Source organism: Physeter macrocephalus, chromosome 16 (assembly GCF_002837175.3).
Source record: "Physeter macrocephalus isolate SW-GA chromosome 16, ASM283717v5, whole genome shotgun sequence".
Lineage (NCBI taxonomy): Eukaryota > Metazoa > Chordata > Mammalia > Artiodactyla > Physeteridae > Physeter > Physeter macrocephalus.
Window position 1 is genome coordinate 63,315,779 of NC_041229.1, and position 21,041 is coordinate 63,336,819.

General features: G+C 40.0%; 2 protein-coding genes across 3 annotated transcripts in view; both read right to left on the bottom strand.

The window, feature by feature from the left end:
* The window catches only part of STK33 (serine/threonine kinase 33), a 176,872-nt gene extending 166,701 nt beyond the window's left edge, over positions 1 to 10,171 (bottom strand). Inside the window, exon 1 of one of the 2 annotated variants that reach the window (XM_028501585.1) lies at positions 10,121 to 10,171. The gene's annotated coding sequence lies outside the window, so the exon portion shown is untranslated. Of the gene's footprint in view, positions 1 to 9,501; positions 9,629 to 10,120 lie in introns of those variants that run through there. The other variant, XM_055091390.1, reaches the window with a different exon arrangement.
* The window catches only part of TRIM66 (tripartite motif containing 66), a 151,819-nt gene that overhangs the window by 73,515 nt on the left and 57,263 nt on the right, over positions 1 to 21,041 (bottom strand). Inside the window, exon 22 of the mRNA XM_055091389.1 lies at positions 10,121 to 10,380. Within this exon, the coding sequence (XP_054947364.1) occupies positions 10,372 to 10,380 (9 nt within the window). The 3' untranslated portion in view covers positions 10,121 to 10,371. The remainder of the gene's footprint in view (positions 1 to 10,120; positions 10,381 to 21,041) is intronic.

Consider the following 21,041-nt stretch of genomic DNA (forward strand, 5'->3'; position numbering starts at 1 on the left):
GGGAAGATCGCACGCACGGAGCAGCTGGGCCCGTGAGCCATGGCTGCTGAGCCTGCGCGTCCGGAGCCTGTGCTCCGCAACGGGAGAGGCCACAGCAGTGAGAGGCCCGCGTACCGCAAAAAAAAAAAAAAACGGCATCTAGAACTAAAAATCATACTCCACAAATTATTACCAACATTTATTCACTAGGAAACAGATATTTGGGAAAGAGTCAAACCAAAGAACCCTCTGCTTCCTAGGGAGCAAGTCTTAACGTATACAATGGAAATGGCTAGATAAGCAAAAAATATAAATCAATGCTATCCAAAGACAGTGATGAGAAAAATGGGGTGGGGGTGGAGTTTAAAATACAGTGTCATCAAGCTATTCATCCTGAAAGAAATTAAACCACACTATGTGCTAGTCCACAACCTAAATTACCTGAGAACTGGTAATGCTAAAGTAATATGACCAAAACTTTCTAAATTTGCAATAAGCACGGTTATATATAGTCATAGCCTTTAAAATAAATTACTTTTAATCTCATCTAAAGAATCAAATGAAATCAAAATACTGGATGTAATTAAGACTGTTTAGTTTCCCTGGAGATTATACGAATCAGACATGTTAAGCATTCTAGGAATGAAACATTTGATACAATTAAGAAAATCCTAAAAAAAGAAAAAAAGAAAAAAAAGAAAATCCTATTGAAAAAAATTAGTCTGTAAAACAGAGATAATATGGGGCTAAGGAATGGCTTATTAATTACTCATTCAATTCTGAGTATAATAAATACAGCTATTACCATTTCAATTCACTAGTGGCTGAGCTCAGAAAGCTAAAACACTGCCACTCAATCTGTCTCCAGAATCTATTGATCTAATCAGTATAGTCACTGCCTGCTTCATTTATTGAATCACAGATTTAAGGCTGAAAGGAATTTAGATGAAAAAAAAATGCTAGTAAGAAGGAGGACCAAAATTAAAGACCAAAATCTGGTACCTTGTCTCCTATACTTGAACAACCCTTCAAATACTTGAAAACAGCTGTCATACCCTCCCTTCCCGCCCTAACCAAACTTCTTTCCAAGGCCAGTTCCTTCAATGACTTATAATATAGGGAGGATCTCAGAACAAAGTCCTATATAACTGACCTCTGGAAATTCAGACATGTTCTTTCATGTCTGACGGGACAGTTTAGACTGTGTCTTGAGGGGATAAATGAGTGGCTATCGGGAGGAGGCTGCCCCCAGCAAGATGAAGCCTCTTGAGCCCCACTCTTCGACCCCTCAGTTACTCTGCATAAGGCAAGCAAGAGGGACCTGAGAGACACAGCCCTGAAGCAGAGCCAATCAGTAAGTGACTATGGAAGAAGATCAGAAGAGAGGCTATGACTATGTCAACATCAGAAACACCAGGGGACAGCACCTCCAGTTTAGGGGCCTTCCCGCATACCTGGGCTTTCTCCAACAGTGCTCTCTCCACTAGGTCTCAGCCAACCTAATGGGTCTTTCCTGTTTCTGACTAAGCCCTGGGGCAAACAGGACAGAGACTCCTCCAGAGTATACAGCCACAGAGGGAGCTCTCCATGAGGATAAGGTCATAATCCCAACGTAGACAGGCAAGTAACCTAGGATGATATTAAAGTGGCAGGATGCTATAACAAGAGAAGCAGGATGGCAAAAGCCCAAAATATTAGGTGCTTGGGGGAAACGCTAAAGACAAAAGACAAAGGAAAGGATTTTTTTAAGCTAGGCTTAAAATAAGAATAAAACCAAGACAGTTGTTAATTCTTAACTACAAATTATGCTTCTGTCTTCTCCATCCAAACTGACCTCAAATCTCAGCCCAGCATAACAGGCTCTTTGTAAAGCTGGGCACTGCTGGCCTGTCAGTCATTGTCTTCTATTATTCCCCTGGATATCAGCTTCCTTAAAGATCTACACTCTTCCCCACCTCCAGGCTTTTGGGCCTGCTGTTCATCCTGCCTCAGATTCCTTTCCCTTTCTGCTCATCGTCCCCCGAATGCCCCAAGCAGACTACGGAGTACTCTCCTCCAGCTCCGATAGCACCAATCCATGTGTCTCTTCCAGCACCTCCCATGGGATATGATCATTTCTTGGTTTGCTTCCCTCCAAAACAGACTGTAAGCTCTCAAAGACTGTATCTTCATATTCCAAGAATCTAGCATAGTCTGGCTCTTAATTTAGTAAGTGAATGAATCAAATGAGGGAAGTAGGATAAGTAAGGTGACAATCATGTGCCAGGCTTTGTCTCATGTATGTCTTTTATCTCTTCTCTACTGACTAATGACAGACATACAGAGAACAGTGCCTGAAACACACTAAGTGATCAATAAAAACCGACTGAATAAATCAGGTGAATAAACATGAAAAGAGCTTTGACTGATTCAGCAAAGTGATATAGTCATGAGTATGAAGGTCCCTTCCAGTGCTAAGATTCTATGGAGTTTTAAAAAACTGTACTTATACAAATTTCCCAGAAGATTTGGAAAAGAGAAAAGGGAAACTAGCATTTATTGAGGAGCTACAAATTTGTTAGGTACTTTATATATGATATTTGATTTGTTTTTCATAATAATCCTGGGAAATTGGGATTATAACCCCCATTTTACAGATAAAGAAACCAAAGATAGAGATGCAGAGACAAAATTTGAACTCAGGTGAGCCTGACCCCAATCCTAATCTTTTCCCACACTGCACACATGAATCCCTGGGAGAAACACAATTCTCCCTTCCCTATCACTCCATTCCAAGGAAAAGGAGTTCTGAAACAAGCCAAGGCTCAATCAGGTCATGATTCCAGAGGGTAGAGCTTTCAATGGGAAGTATGAAGAGGTGAAAAAGCTCTACCTTCCCTTGAGAATACCCCTCTTTTCCTTGTCGAAAGGTTCACAACTCTTCCCATGTTCCTCCCATGAGTCTGGAAGGAAAATTTTAGGACCTCTCCAGCTTATAAAGGGCCTCTCCAATGCCTCTTTTACTCTTCCCATTCCCCAACAGGTCAAGCGGCAATCAAGTTATAATTCAGAGGAATGATGGCAAGGAGAGAGCTATGTGGGTCTACTTGAGAGACCTTAGATTAGAGGGGGAAGCAGCCCTGAAGCTTACACATCCCCTGCAAGCCTATTCACCAAGTTATAAGCCTACATACAAATGGTAACCAAAGTCCTAACTAGCAATACAGATATTTCTTTGCCTAGAATGTCTTCTCTGTAGCATGGTGGCATCTAATTGAGGTGACAAGGAATCAGCCAAATTTTGTTTCCCCAAAACATGACTCACAAGTTGACTTAAACAAATAATGTGAGGTATACAACAAATGGCCTGGGACAACTGGTTATCCTCATGCAAAAGAATTAATTTGGACACCTACATCACACATATACAAAAATTAACTCAGAATGGATCAAGGCCTAAATACTAGAGCTAAAACCACAAAACTCTTAGGAAAAAAACATACGAGTAAATCTGACCTTGAATTAGGCAATAGTTTTTTACATATGTCATCTAAAGCCAAACGACCAAAGTAAAAACAGATATATTGAACTTCATAAAATTAAAACTTTTGTTCCTCAAAGGACACTACCAGGGACTTCCCTAGCAGTCCAGTGGTTAAGACCCGTGCTTCCATTACAAGGAGCATGGGTTCAATCCCTGGTCGGGAAACTAAGATCCCATATGCCTCAGGGCAAGGAGGCCAAAAAAAAAAAAAAAAAAAAAAAGACCCTACCAAGCAAGCAAAAAGACAACCTACAGAATGGGAGGAAATGTCTGCAAATCATATTCTGATAAGGGTATAATATCCAGAATATATAAAGAACTCTTCCAACTCAAGAATAAAAAGAGAATCCAAATTTAAAAAATAAAGGAGTTAAATAGATACTTCTCCAAAGAAGATATACAAATGGCCAAAGATGTTCAACATCATTAGTCATCAGGAAAATGCAAATCAAAAGTATAATGAGGTACCACTTCACACGTACTCAGTTGGCTATAATCAAAATGATAGACAGTAACAAAGGGTTGGGATGGTATGGAAAAATGAGACTCCTCATACATTACTGATGGGAATGGTGCAACCACTTTGGAGAACAGTTTGGCAGTCTTCAAAAAGTCACACATAGAGTTACTGTATGACCAGCAATTCTACTCCTAGATATATACTCAAGAGAAATGAAAAGATATGTTCACACAAAAACTTACACACAAATATTCATAGTGGCATCATTCATAACAGCAAAAAAGAAAAAGAAGAAGCAACCAAAATTGCCATCTACTGAGGAATGGATAAAAACAATGTGGTATATCCATATGATGGAATTTTATTTGTTTATAGAAAAGAATGAAGGACTAATACATACTACAACAGAAATGATTCTTGAAAACATCATGCTAAGTGAAAGAAGCCAAATGCAAAAGGGCCCATACTGGATGAGTCCATTTATATAAAATGTCCATAATAATAGGCAAATCCATAGGGAAAGAAAGTAGATTAGTGTTTGCCAGGGGCTGGGGGAGGGCAGAATGAAGAATGACTGCTAACGGATGTGGCGTTTCTTTTTTGGGGAGATGAAACATTCTAGAATTAGATAGTGGTGATGACTGCAAAACCTTGTGACATACTAAAAACTTAATTTTACACTTTAAAAGGATGAATTATATGGTATGTTAATTATATTTCAATAAAAAAAGGTGAGCTGCAAGTATAAAAATGAGCTAAGTGTACACATTATAACATGTACCATCAAAGAGATAAAACAGAAAAGCAATTAAGTTAACTTGAAAATCACTGCTGGACATTGGTGTTTACTTTCATAATAACAAATATGAGAAGTATTGCATTTTATTGCCATAAACTGCACACCAACATAAAGAAGATTGAGAGGAAAAATTAATTTGATTCCATGAAAAATGTCCCAGGATAAATATTTGCTTTCTTCCCAATATCTCAGCTGGCTGGAAGCTGAGCTCCCTGGAGCAGATATAAGAGCCTCTATGTTAGATTTGCTGACAGCAAACAGACTTGAAAAATTCAAGTATAAGAAACTGAGCCTCAGACACGCTGCCTTTGGTAAACGGTAAATGGATTCTCTCCCAGCAAGCTCTGTCACTGCAGACAAGCATTCCACCACGATAACGACAAAGTAACAGAGTAGAACTTTCAATTACCAGCATCTCAACCTTAGAGACTGGATGAACATCTTCCATAAGGATTTCCTCAGATTCTCTGAATGAATGTGTGAGTCCAAATGACCAGTTTTTCCAGGTGAACACAGTTCATGTTAAGAATATTGAATCACAAGCAAACTTTGTACACATACAATGTAAAAGTAAAAACATAAGACAATATTCTAGAACTATGCCTGGAACATCGTAGGCACCCAATAAATACTTGTTGAATAACGTTTATATAGTTAATAATATCTACTACATAATTTAGATCAAATACTAAGGCAAACAGTAGCAGTATTTCTAAATCAACTTATCTTCATCAATAAAGTTTTTTTTTCTTGCTTTATTCCTGATGTTATACCACACCCTTATTGAGAGTCAAACTGAAAAGTCAATGGTTATTAAGAAAGATAATTAGTCTATCATAAGTAGAAAGGATATTCTGATTAATTCTAAAAGTTACTGCCTCTCATCTTACAAACCTTCCTGAAATAAAACAACTTTGGGTTAATAAAACTGCAGGAATTTGTGAGGTGGTTAGTCTTTCATGCACCCTAAGATTTATTTTAGTTAATAAACTAAGAAAAAGATATATTGATACAATTTAATAATAAGTTGTTTACTCTTCACATTCTGGAACCCTAAGACAGATCAAGCAAAACACAATTCACCTCATTGATCCCTATTGGAGCTCAGCAGGAAGGGAAATTCTTTCTGAAGCACATATTAAAGCACACTAACTTACCAATGCCTAGAAGGTCAGCAATTAATTCTACATTACATTTTCCCTTTTTTAAGCCTCTTTTAAAAACAGGGAAATAATTTCTCAGAATCTAACAACTGTGGGTGCTTGAAATACTATATAGAAACATCAGATGGATAAAAGAAGTAGAAAATCTCTTCAGAGATCACATCTTTTCCTCTTTCAGGACACTTCTAAAAGTCTCTAAGGATACCATTCTACAAGTTCACGATCTATGACAGACTGTCAGAAAAAGTCTTCGTCAGTTTCTTTTACAGCAGTATAAGCTCTTTTCTTCTATCTTCAAGGAGACATGAAGATGACATGAGTATCACCCTTTACATCATCATCTTTTAGGTTTTTTATTGGAAATCACACTACTCAATTCTCTTTCGCTTTCATTAACTCTTTCTTGATTTGCTGACATCACAAAATAACATTTTTAAAGAAAATGTAGTTTGTTAACTGGTCTCTGCATGAAAAACACTTTCTAAGCACAAAAAGCAATGAATCAACAAAGAAAAGGTTAACAAGTAAACAACATAAAATTGTTTTAATTTCCATAAATGAAAAGCCATCAAAAATTAAAAGAAAAGGCAACTGTAGGAGAAATGCCCCAATATGACAAGCAAGGGATAATATCCTTACTCTATAAAAAGTTCACACAAATCAGCGTCTGGCCAAGACAAGTGCCCCCTACCCTGTCCCGCATTCCCCTCCTCATCCGTACAAGAAATTGCTAGGTCCCTACAAAAAAAAAAAAAGGTTACAGCTTCTTTCTCCCAGCTTTCAGGATCACTGTGCCTTTCTTCTGCCTTAGTCCTTTGCCTCCTACCCGGATGTCCTTTTTCTTCTCAGCCCTGTTAGCCAGGAGATTCAGATAAACAGCCTGATCTTGATTTCAGAGTTTCCCCAAGATCCAGCCTCTGAAACACTGCTTTCTACATTGCTCTGTAACCTGCAGGCAAGTAACAACTCACCCCAGGCTCCAGGGATACCTTATCCAACTAATTCCAGCCAAAGCCCAACATATTGTCTCCTGCCTGGGCTGGGGAGGCAGAAATCAAACAATTAAACAATTAAGAAGAAAACTGAGACTCCAATATAAAAACAATCAAAGAGCTTGTGCAGGCAATCTAATAGCTAATAAGATTTTTAATGCTTTAACACATTAATAATGGAAGATGTGAGTTAAAATGAGGTACTATTTTTAATCCGTGAAATTTGCGAAGATTTTTTAAAAATAATAATGCTAACACAGGTGTCATAAAACTGATAGCAGGATGGTAAACTGGTATAGTCTTTCTAAAGGTGGCAGCATGTATGAAGAGCATTCATCTGCCGTTTGACCCTGCAATGTCATTTTTAGGAATTGATCTTCAGTAATCAAAAATCTAGTCAAAAGATTTAAGTATAAAGATATTCATCTCTACATTTTTGTACGTGAAATGTAACTATCCAACAGTAAGTAAATTGCAAATAAATTATGCTTTGTCCACAGTGTGGATTGTTACGGAGCCAATAAAAATGATATAGTAAGAGCTGACTATTCTATAGCACTGATTAAGGACCACTGACTGTCCTAAGCAGTTAACATGTATTCACTCATTCATTCCTCCAACAACAGAAATGGAAACTGTGAGGTAGGTAGGTGCTAGTATCATCTCCATTTCACAGTTGAGAAATCCGAGGCACAAAGAAGTTATGTAATTGGTTCAAGGTTACACTGGCACAGACTCACATGCCCTTTTCTGAAATTCTAAAATCCAAAAAGCTCTGAACACCACGTGTTCTCATAAATTTGTGGCAAATTCATTTGTTGGCAAAACCTGACATGAACTGAAGCAAAAGTATGCATAGTCTTTACTTACCCCACTTTGGGATAAGTTATCTTGCTAAAGAAAACTTAATGCGTTTGATTACAGAGTGCTGCCCCAGACCCCACTAGAAGGGATGCAGTTTATACACCATGTTGTCTTTCTATAATCTGAAAAATTCTGAATTTTAAAGCACAGATAGCCCCGCGAGTTTCATATAAGGAATTGTGGCAGACCTGAAATTCAAATCTATGCACCTGCTTGGCTCTGGAGTCTGTGCTCTTAACCACGATGGTTATTTTGAGAGCCTGTTTAATGGCATGGGAAAATTCTTATAATTAAAATATTTAAGTATTTATTAACTACATACTATGTGTCAGACACACAGACAAAATTAAAATTGGGACAATGCTACTAAGGACAGATAACTGGTGTCAGAAGAGCCTATATCCTAAGGGGGCTTGTCCTAGACAGACTGGTCAGTGGCAGTTTTCCTGAGGAACCATCTGATCTGAGAAGTGAAGAATGAGTAAGAGTTAACGAGAAGAGGGAAGAGCATACCTGGAAGGAGAAAAGCGTGCACAAAGGCCCTGTAGTAGGAGGGAAAATGCAGACAAAGGACTCAGAGTCAATGTAACTGGAACACAGAGAACCAGGAGAGCCTAGTGTAAGATAAGGCTAGAGAGGAGGTAGATGCTACAGGACCTTATAGGGGTAACCATTTATAGGAGTAACCTTACAGGAGTAACCATTTGCCCCAGTTTGCCTGAGGGACGGTCCCAGTGTAAATAATAGCACTCTCTTTTACTCTCAAAGGTATCTTGGTCTATATGATAAAATATATGGCCATCCAATTTATCGGCCACATTAAAGAGTTGTACTTTTATCCTAAGAGCAATAAGAAATCCTGATGGATTTTAAGCGGCAGGGGGGCAGAAGAAGGGTATCGTAATGAAATTTTAATTTTCAAAAGATTAGTCTTGCTACAGGGCAAAGAATAGACAAGAATACTGAAAGGATAGGGTGAATACCTTTAGACCACTTTGGAGGCTACAACAGGAGACCAGGCAAGAGACAATGGCAGCTTGGTCTAGGGTGACAGTGGTAGAGACAGAAAGAAGTGGATGGAATTGAGTTTGGTTTGAACGTAAAATAAACAGACCTTGATGATGATTTGCACATGGAAAGAGAGTCCAAGACTTCTGGCTTGCAAACTAAATGGATAGTGTTATGATTCACTAGAGATTTACATGAGCTAGAAATTTAAATATGTGAGGTATCTGCATAGCAGCTGTAATTTGAAGCGGGGGAGCCTGTAGGAGCGTCTAAAACAAGAAAAGTCTAGGTTCAAAACTTGCTGATGTTTCTTTCCATTGGCAGAGCCCTCTTCCCATGCATGACCCTATTTTCTGGTTGAATACTGGAGCTGTTTGGTGGTTAGACAAAAGAGAAGGTCCCCCTTGCCTGTTGATATGGGACAGGGGGAATCAAACCACGTGCAGCATGTAAACACCGGTTACAACTAAACCCCAAGCGCTCAATATTTACTGTTCACAAAGCAGTCTCACATACAGGCTCCTCGGAGCCCACAACACTTTGTGAGAAAATGTGGTCTGCATTTACGGATGAGGAAACTGAGGTAAAGCGCTTAAATTACCTGTCTACACAGAGGCTGCTCTTATGCCATACTATCTCCTCAAACGTGCCATCCACTGTGAGCAAGCAACTACACTAAGTGCTGTAAGAACTACCAAATAATGAGGTCCTACTAGGTGCCAGGCTCTAGAAGATTAAAAAGGGAGAGAGAGGGCTTCCCTGGTGGCGCACTGGTTGAGAGTCCAGGACACGGGTTCGTGCCCTGGTCCAGGAGGATCCCAGAAGCCGCGGAGCGGCTGGGCCCATGAGCCATGGCCGCTGAGTCTGCACGTCCGGAGCCTGTGCTCCGCAACAGGAGAGGTCACAACAGTGAGAGGCCCGCGTACCGGAAAAAAAAAAAAAAAAAAAAAAGAGAGAGAGAGAAAGGAAAAAAAAAAAAACCAACAACTTCAGAACTTTTAAGGATGTGTTACACTTACCCTAGAGTAAATTCGCTTTAAATTTCAAAAAGGTTCACGTCCCAAGGTGGGGTTGAGGTGAGAAGGTGGAGATGAACCGGGGCAGCCAGGGACCACCCCAAACACCGACCCAGGGGGAAATGAGGTCCCAACGTCTGGGCCCCGGGAAACACTAGGAAGGGACGGCGGAGGCCACCAGCTGACTGGCCAGCGGAGGCCCAGCTGCCCGTTTGCCAGCGCGTTGCCATAGCAACGGCTAGGTCGGCTTTAGCCCGGGGCCTACCGCCCACTTCCGCGGGGGCCGCCCTGCGCCGCAACGCCAGGGGCCACTCACCCAGGCCGTCGGGCGGGCTGGCTCCCGACTGGCGCGCACACTCCGCGCTGGTGGTCGCCAAGTCCGGAATTCCGCACCTGGAGAAACTTTTCGGCCGGCGGGGTAGCCTTAGGGAGGTGGACGGGGGCCGCATCGGGACAAAGCGCGTCGGCTTGGCGCGAAGGCCTTCTCCCCGCGGCGGGGCTGGCGAGGAGGCTGCTCCCAGGTGCGTTCAGAAGCGTTCCCGCGAGCAGCTCCTCTTAGCGATGGACCTAAGAAGCCTGTCTCGGGGACAGAGAAGCAGACATGTTACACTTTATAACAGTGATATCACAGTACTGAGGTGATGTCCAGGCTAGTATTCTCGCTCAGGGCTCGAGGCCTCGTGGTCCAGCTGGTTGGAGCTGGGGGTGTAAGCCTCGCACTGCAGTGGGTTCCGAGCTGGCCTAAAAGTCAGGGAAATGAATATCAGTGCTGGGGGGAAGGACCCCGGAGTGCAGGGTGTTTGTCCCCACGGAGGCGCTGAGAAGGCTCTTGAGAGATCAAATGACAATTACTAGGAATATGTTTTAGCCACAAAGCTCTGTGGAACCATCTGAATGCGTGCCCCCCTGCAATAGAGGGTAGAAATGCGGGCTCCAGCTGTATGCTAATGTATTTCTGACCTGAACTAGGAATAGCTTCTGCGGGCACGGGTCGTGCTCTCTAGCAGCTGCCTTGAGGGTGGGGGGACGAGGGGTGGGCTCAACTCTCCAGATACTAGCCTAATTATTCAGGCAGATGTCCTCTAAAATTTATTTGATTAATAGCCAAGAACTTGGTACAGCAGGTCGATTCATTTTATTGCTTAGAGGTAGAAGTCCACCTTTGGCAACGGGTTCCTCCTGTCAGCTTCATCTGAAAACTCATAATGGCCGTGGTAAGCAACCGGTACCTTCAGTTTTGCAAATTTTCCAAACACAGAAATAATCCCCACCATGTCCTGTACTCTAGAACTTTGGGGTATTGGCCAGACTTTGTTCTGGAGGACAGAACTGTTGTCTAACAAGGGTCTGGAATAGCCTGCAAGAATTTTCTCTCTGTCTCTCTCCCCCAACCCTGCCTCTATCCAAGCATGAGTGTTAGTGCCACAATGTTCAACAAAAGAAGATAAACTCTACCATCTGCTTCATTGAGCTGTGAAGTGTGTGGATCTGCCTTTAGTCAGCAGCTATGTAGTCTTACACTCCACAGCCTTACCAAGAAATAACTTTGAACTGTCCACTTTCTCATGCCTGTGAAAAGCCTGGTGGAGGGAAACTACAGTTACGGAGAATTGTTTGAAAGGCATGCAGATGACCCCCTCCTCTACAGAGTCTCTGGGTCAAGTGAGTTCCAAACCTGCTACATATCAGAGACATCCAGGGAGTTCTATTTGTTTTGCTTTGTGTTTAAATACAGATTCACAGGACACGCTTCCAGAAATTCTGATTAAGTAAATCTCATGAAACCATTTTTAAAAGATCTTCATATGAGCTTGATACAAAGCTAGATTGGGAATCACTGGGCTATGTTTTATCCTGAATTAAGCCAGACCATCAAAAAGCTGTTTGTACCACTTTTTCTACACCCTTACAAAATTGTCTCTACCAAGTCTTGCTTTATTTACCCTTATGCCATCTGCTTATATTGAGATGCTATTAAAAAGAGATACGCATGACACCTCTGAATTTACTGGAGGGATTATTTTAAGAATGATGTTTATTACATCCCAGTAGCAGAATCCTACCATATTGCCCAGCCCAGGGTTTTTCAAGGTTTTGGACGATAATCCACCAAAAGAAATATGTTTTACATTATCACCCAGTACACAGGTACCTACGCATTTAATAACTAAAACAAGTTTTATAAAATATTACCCATTCCACATGCATTTTATCGCTTTTTAATGCTGGTTTCCACCCGTTAAATGATTTATTGACCCCTAGATGAGTTGCAAGTTGCATTTTAAAATCAGCAGTATAGGGGCTTCCCTGGCGGTCCAGTGGTTAAGACTTCACCTTCCAGTACAGGGGGTGCGGGTTTGCTCCCTGGTCGGGGAGGTAAGATCCCACATGCCTCGTGGCCAGAAAAACCAAAACATAAAACAGAAGCAATATTGTAACAAAGTCAATAAAGACTTTAAAAATGGTCCACATCAAAAAAAAAATCTAAAAAATTAAAATAAAAAAAAAAATCACCAGTATAGCCAGATATCTTTTTCTGGACACTAGCCCTGATCCTCAGACAAACTAGGCCACCTGTCCACAGTCTACTGCTCCAATAGCAGTACCAGAGCCAACCCAATCACATCTTTCCCCCAGGAATTTGGAATTAGGACTGAGAGATTTTAGTTTTACTAAATCTAGGTAGCTAACATAGAAACATAGAATGCTGTAATATTGAAAGTCAGAAGCTATCCACAGACATGCCTTCCCATCATGTGGCCTGGAGAAATGCAGAAAACCAAGCTGCAGGAAAAATGTGAAAAGAACAGGAAGGATGAAAGAGATTCACAAAGAGGAGAGAAGAGACCAAAAGAGTTGTGACAGCTTTCCATCCCTGATCATTTTATTTCTTGAAACGAGCTGCATTCCTGCCTTTGAATTCGATGTAATATTCCAAATCTTTATAATAAGATGCACTCTTTTGCTTAAGCTGGTTCAAATGGCTGAGTTTCTGTTATTGCAACCAAGATGAATCTAATTATATTGGTTTTATATGGCTTTTGTAACAAATTACCACAAACTTGGTGATTAAACAATGTAAGTGTATTATCTGGCAGTTCTATAAGTCAGAAGTCTGACACAGGACTCACTGGAATAAAATCAGTGTCAGCAGGGATTTGTTCTTTTCTGGAGGCTCTAGGGGAGAATCTGTTTCCTTGCCTCTTCCAGTTTCTAGAGGTTACCTACATCCCTTGGGTTCATGGCCCTTTTCCTCCATCTCCAAAGGCAGCAATATTGCATCTTTCTGACCGTGCTTCTGAGGTTACATCTCCCTCTGATTCTAGCTAGGAAGGTTCTTAGCTTTTAAGGACCCAAATGATTAGATTGGGTCCACCCAGAAATTCCAGAATAATCTCCCCATCCCAAGGTCCTTAGCTTAATCACCTCTGCAAAGTGCTTTTTGCACGGAAAGCAATAGTCACAGCTTCCAGGAATTAGGACATGGACATCTGGGGGAAATGCAGGGGTGGATCCACACTAAAATACGATCACTCTATGCCTTAATGTATTGCAATCCTGAGTGTCAGGGAAAAAAATCTTTTTCTCCTTGAAAAACTGATTTCCGTATAAAGAAAGCAAACCATGAAATTGATCACTTTTCCCTTTTCACCTTCGCTTCTAGGAAAACAGGAACCAAATTTGCAGCTCAACATTAATAATTTTGTCAAACTCTACTGCTTGCATATCAGTGTTACAACTTTCTTCTGTTCTCTCTCTCTTCCATTTTCCCTCATTTCTACCTTTTTTTTTCATTGTATTGACTGTATTATTTTAAGCTGCTTCAGATATTTTGACTTGTTGTTTCCTCTGCCTATAAGGCTCTGCCCCATACCTCCACAAGGCTGGTTCCTTTTCATCATCTATATCTCAGCTCACATGCCACCTCCTCAGAGAAGCCTTCCCTGATCCCCCTATCTAAAGTAGTGCCTCCCACAGTCTATCACATTACTTTACTTTGTTGTCCTAGAGCACTGAACACCATCTAAGACAATCTGATTTATTTTCTTTCTTCCCTCACTGGAAGTTAAGCTTCAAGACGGTAGGGACCCAGCCTCTTTGTTTATTGCTTGCTCCCAGTACCTGAAACAGTGGCTGGCAGTTAGTAGCTATTTAATAAAAAACCATGGCATTAGTAAATGAAAGAATGAATAAAGGAAGGACAGGAAGAAGGAAAGAAGAGACTTTGTAGAACATGTTGATATATAGATGGAGAGATAAATAGGTAGACAGGCTGACAGATAGACAAATATTCATTTCTAATGTGCAAATGTGACCAATATTTATAGGGAAGAATCAGAGAAGCTACACAAGGAAGTAAAACATAACTCCCTACAATATGTTCATAGAGCTACTGGGTTTTCTTGGGGAACCCTTTATGTAAATGCCTTAGACAGAAAGTTTCTTGAAGTTTTCCAGTGGCTCAAGGAAGCTACATTAAATATCCCAGCTGGTTACCATGTCTGAAGTCATCAGTTCTCAGTGAGGTGATGGATTGCAACACCATGACCCCTGACAACAACAAACTCTTGACACTGCCAAGGGAGCTCAGTCTATTCCAGGGGTCATGACTACACAGCAATCGGCTCTAATCCTAGTCCAGTAATTATCAGCGTCACCACTGGCAACAAGTGTTATATGCTGTTTACTTAAACACTCTATGGTAACGTCATTGTTACATTGCAATATCAAATTGCTTGACATTTAAGAAGAGAGATCAGAATCAAAGTTTGTCAATATAACAAAACATAGAAGCAATTAGTATAGTTTGTTCCAGGATTTGTTGACCCTGTTAGTAAAAATACCAAAGTCTTGGAGGGAAGAGATGGACTTCAGTTTTCATAAGTCAAGAAGCAGTTGATTTACACATTAATTACAAATTATCTCTGTTATTCAAAAGACTTTTAAAAGACTCTATATCACAAAAACATCACTCCATAATTTTCCTAATGATAGCTCTTTGATTATTGGTAGGCTCTACCAATTTATACAAAGTCTTTCCACTTTTTGCTTCTCCTACCTTGACAAAAGTAAAACTGTACCTTATCCCCACAGCTCAAAAGGAAATAAACATTTAGCAATTAACTCAGTTTTTCTGATCAACTGTGGATGTCTGACCCAGCCCCCTTTTCAGATAAAACTAATAGAGTTCAGGTTAGTGCACGCCAAAACTAAATTAATGGTTCATAGAGTGGAAGACTTGATATTGTTTAGATGGAAATACTCCCCACATTGATCTACAAATTCAATGCAATCCTTACCTAAATTTCAGCTGCCTTTTTTTGTAGAAATTCACCATCTGATCCTAAAGTTCATATGGAGATGCAAGAAACTCAGAGGAGGCAAAACAATGTTAAAAAGAAGAACAAAGTTGGAGGACTCACACTTCCTGATTTCAAAACTTACTACAAAGCTTTAGTAATCAAGACTGTCATATTGGCATAAGGATAGACATATAAAACAACAGAATAGAACTGAGAGTTCAGAAATAAATCCTTGCATCATTGAACAACTGACAAGGGTGCCATGGCAATTCAATGGGTGACAGGATAATCTTCAACAAATGATGCTAGGAAAACTGCAAGAGAGTATATTTGAACCTGTACCTCACACCATATACAAAAGTTAACTCAAAATGGATCAAAGACCTAAACATAGGAGCTAAAACAATAAAACTCTTAGAAAAACCACAGTTATAAATCTTCAAGACCTTGGATTAGGCAATGGTTTCTTAGATATGGCATCTAAAGCAAAAGCAACCAAAGAAAAAATAGATAAATTGGACTTCATCAAATTAAAACTTGTGCTTCAAGAGACTGTCAAGAAAATAAAAGACACCCACAAAATGGGAGAAAAATATGTGCAAGTCTTATAAGTGACAAGAGTCTAGTATCTAAAATATATTAAGAATTCCTACAACTCAACAGTAAAAAAACAAATAACTCAATGTAAAAGTGGGCAAAGAATTTGAAGACATTTTTCCAAACAAGATATACATAAAGCCAATAAGCACATAAAAAGATGCTCAATATCATTTGTCATTGGGGAAATGCAAATCAAAACCATAATGAGGTACCACTTAATACCCACTAGGATGGCTAGAATAAAAAAGACAGACAATAATATATGCTGGTGATGATGTGGAAAAATTGGAACCTTCATACATTGCTGGTGGGAATATAAAATGGTAGAGCTGCTTTGGAAAATAGTCTGGCAGTTTATTAAACAATTAAGCATAGGGTTTCCCTTGTGGTGCAGTGGTTAAGAATCTGCCTGCCAATGCAGGGGACACGGGTTCGAGCCCTGGTCCAGGAAGACCCCACATGCTGCAGAGCAACTAAGCCCGTGTGCCACAACTACTGAGCCTGCGCTCCAGAGCCCATGTGCCACAAGTCCTGAAGCCCGGCGCCTGGAGCCCATGCTCTGCAACAAGAGAAGCCACCGCAAAGAGAAGCCCGCGCACCACAACGAAGAGTAGCCCCCTCTCACCGCAACTAGGGGAAGCCCGTGCACAGCAGCGAAGACCCAACGCAGCCAAAAATAAATAAATAAAATAAATAATAATAATTTTTTTTAAATTAAGCATAGAGTTATCATATGACCACTACCCAAGAGAATTGAAATTACATGTCCACACAAAAAACTTATACACAAATGGTCATAGAAGCATTATTCATAATAGCCAAAAATGGAAACAACCCAAAATGGCCATTAAATGATGAATAAACAAAAAATGGTATATCCATACAATGGAATTGTATTTGGCTACAAACAGGAATGAAGTACTGATACATGCTACAACATGGATAAACCTTGAAAACATTATGCTAAGTGAAAGAAGCCAGATGCAAAAAGCCATATCTTGTATGATTCCATTTATATGAAATGTCCCAAATAGCCAGGTCTGTATAGAGAAAAAGTAAATTAGTGGTTGCCAGGAACTGGGAAGAGAGAATGGGGAGAGACTGTTAACAGGTATAGAATTTCTTTTGGAGGTGATAAAAATGTTCTAAAATTAGACAGTGGTGATGGTTGAACAACCTTGTGAATATACTAAAAACCATTGAATTTTACACTTTTAAAAAGTGAATATTAGGTATATGAATTATGTCTCAACTTAAAAAGTAAAGACAACTAAATAATACTTTATATTTCATGGAGTCTAAAACCCACATTGTTTTCACTTTTTAAACTTCTTTGAAATTGGGTTGCATAATTGATTACATATTACTATTGCTGTCAGCCAGGTAGCAGTCCTGACATGTGTAAAAGTCTTCCTGAAGGACCAAGAAAGTGCCAGCATCTTGGTGTCTTAGTTTTCACAAAATACAGGTGATATTCACTCACCTAATATCATCAACTCTGTTCCAGGCACTGTTCCAAATGCTTTCTGTATTTTAACTTATTCAATCCTCACAACAGCTCCATGAGATAAGTACTGTTATTATCCTTATTTTACAGACAAAGAAACAAAAGTACAGTGTGCTGGAGTGATTTGTCCAAGATCACACAGCTGGTACGTGTGAGTCCCATCCAGGTTGTTCTGGTCCAGAGTCTGTGCTCCTAACCGTTAGGCTCACTGCCTCACTTACCTGTGAGTGCAAGACAGCTATTACTGTCAATGGTCTTCAAGGTTTCCTACCAAAGTTGGCCAAAAGAGTAACGAAAGCTAATAATGAGTCTTGCAGTGGTTCAGTGATTATAAACACCATTCATTTGGAAGTTTGACTGGTTCATTCAAACATCTTTTGGCTATGTCTAAGGGAGTTCACATCCCGGAACTTCATTTACAGAGCTCAGATAAGAGGGAGTAACCGCTTCCTGCTTGACTTACAAGGTGAGTAAAGGGAGCTGGAGCTTTAGTCCAGACCCTCCTCATTTTTCCCAGCTGACTGCAGAGACTGACCTCCTTCTCCTATGAGCCTGACTGGGTAAGGGACAGGGCAGACCAGGTCCCAGCATGGGGATGGAGGGATGAAGTCTCTTTTACTCATGCGTGAAGGGTGTGGAGCCAGAGGAAACACCACCAGAAGCCATTTCAGGAAGAAGTGCAGGATCAAACCTGAGGCAAATATTCCACCTCCCTATTACCTGACATCCAACCTTGCTGATTTAATGCAAAGTCAATCGTTGGAAGATTGGAAGGACTCCTGAGGATTCAAGGGTGTATAGCATTCCAGGCTCAGGAGAGAAAATGGATTGTATCACTTCCAAGAAACTATAGGCAGAAAGAAAGGATAGCTAAGCCCTCCCTGTCCCCATTCTGCCAAGGCTCTTGCCACACCCACCCCAACTGAGCCCCTTGGATACCAGATGCCTCTTTAAGATGACTGGGGAAACCTAGCTGAAGCCAGATTGCTTCCAACAAGATGACCCCACAGACACACTCAGTTCCTGGAGGCCAGAGTGAGGATGGAGACTAAACTCAGAGCCCTTCACTGCCTCTCCACATCCCCTTACAGAGGCTAGCAGTAGCATTTTCCAGCCATGAAGTAATTTCACCTCCTCCAGCTTAGGCCTCGGCCTCAGAGTCCAGAAGCCAAACACAATCCTTGCAGTAGAGAAAAGATGGAAGCAAAGAGGACAGCAGAAGACACACCCAAATAAGGCAGGGTACAAGCTCTGAACTGTTGCATAATGGAAAGAGGAATGGGTGGGCAGAGGAGGTGCCTGGAATCATCCTTTAATTCATTTTTTTCTCTTCTTAAATTTTCGTTTGGTAACAATTTCAAACTTACAGAAAAGTTGTGAAAATAAAAATAGAAAGAATACCCATATACCCTCTACACCCAGATTCACCTATTAACATTTTACCCCATTTGCTTTATTTGTATCCAGTATGTATTTTTTCTAATTTTTTCTAATTAGATATTTTTCTAATTAAATATATAAATATATTGAAAAAATACAATATAGATAAATTATATTAAAATATATTTTTACATATTTAAATTATAAAAAAAATTTTTTTGCACCATTTGAATGTAAGTTACATACACTATGGCCTTTTACTCCTAAATACTCCAGTGCATATTCCCTAAAAAAAGGGTAATTTATTACATAACCACAGCACAGTTATCAACTGTAGTATATTTAGCATTGATACAGTACTGTAATCTATTGTCCATATTCCAATTTTGTCAGTTGACCCAATGATGTCCTTTAAGCATTTCCCCCCGTCCACTACAGGACCCAGTTTAGTCCTGGATATTGCATTTAGTTGTCATGTGTCTTTAGCCTTTTTAAATGTGGAACATTTTCATAGCTTTTCTTTGTCATTAGTGACATAGACATTTTTTTAAAATCCAGCCCCCTATCCGCTGACTTTAACATAATATTCCTCATTTTGGGTTTGTCTGATGTTTCTCCATAATTAGGTTCGGAGTATGCATTCTAGGCTGTGATATTGGATGGGTGATGTTGTGTCCTTCTCAGGGTATCACTTCCGGATGCACAATGTGTCCACCCGTCCCTCACTGGTGACGTTATTTTGATCACACAGTCAAGGAGTTGTCTTATTTCTCCACTGTTTAATTACTGTGTATTTTTTCTCCCTCACAACTAATGAGCCATCGGTAGAGAGGCAATTTAAGGCTGTGCAAACATCCCGCTCCTCATCAAAATGTCTCCCTAGCACACTTTCCTGACTTTGCCAGAGCTAAATGAGCACCGCTGGCGCCACCTATGGGGCGTCTGGCACACTGCAACAAAGGGAATGGGCTGTGGATCCTCCCTCACTCCTGCCACTTGTCTGGTGCCCAGGAGCTATTCTGGCCTTAGACATTTTGAAAGAAGAGCTTTTTGAGACTTGAGTCACAAGGCTTGAGTTCTAGCTCTGACATCGCCACCAACTCATGAGGAAACTGGGACAAGTCCTTCCCCTTCTCAAGACTTCAGTGTTCCCAGTAAAATGGGAGGTTGGATGACAAAGACCTGATTTCATTCTTTCATTCAACAAATATGTGTTGAGCAACTACAGGCAATATTCTAGGATCTGGGCAAGATTTCTGCTTTCAGGGAGCTTACACCATATGAGGGGTGACCTAGACAACGTAAGAAAACAAATTAAGAAAATGGATAAATACACATAGTAGTAAGTGCTATGCTGACAATAAAACAAGATTGTGAGAGCGAGTGCCTGGGGTCCACTTTAGATTGGGTAGTTAGGAAAAACTCTTGGAAGAGGGGTTTTGGCTAAGACATAAAAGATGATATTTGAAATATACCATGATAAAAGTTTAAAAATACATATAGAAGTATTTGTGTAAGTATAAAAGCAGTACAGCATTTTAACACCAAAGTTTGGGGAAAAGACAGAAAAATTATGCATAATGCTACCACCCTAATATATTTTAGGATAATAACATTTTATATATTTGTATTTGTATCTTATTTATTTTACATATAATTCTGTTTTGCTTTTTTCAATTTAGCATCATCTCCTAATTATTTTCCATGTTGTTATTCTAGATGCAAACATTGCATGCCTCATATTCCATTTGTTAAAATTATTTGCCCTTTTTCCCTCTCAAGAACAGTTCAATAAACATCCATGTCCCCTTCATCTAGATTTACCAATTGTTAACTTTTTGCCACATCTGTTTTACATCTCTCTAATAATGTAATATGTAGTTTTTCTACCCCTGAGAGTTAGTTGCAGACATCATGATCCTTTGTCCCTAAACACTTTAGCATGTACCACCTAAAAATAAGGCCTTTTCCCTCTGTAACCACAGCTCAAAGTATTGCTCTCAGGAAGCTTAATATTAACACAAATTACTAAAATTTAAAATATTAAAATTTAAAATTTCCCCACTTGCCCCAATAATGTCTTTTCAAATGAGCTCGATAATTATTTTAACTGATATCTCTGCTTTCTGAAATACTTGAGAGGTTTCTCAAGCCAGAAGTTTAGAATTTCTTTCTCCCTTTTTGTATCTTCTGACTCTGTTGGATTCCTAATTCAAACAAAGACTTTGAGAGTCTTTGTCTCAGTTCAAGTATGCCTATAGACTCTTTAAATATCATTTTAAATTATATCATATTATTTAACCATCTTCTATAGGCTTTTCATTGTTTCTAATATTCTACTATTACAAATCTTGATCACACCTAAAAAGTAACATAAAAATTAAAGATTGGGCTTCCCTGGTGGCGCAGTGGTTGAGAGTCCGCCTGCCGATGCAGGGGACGCGGGT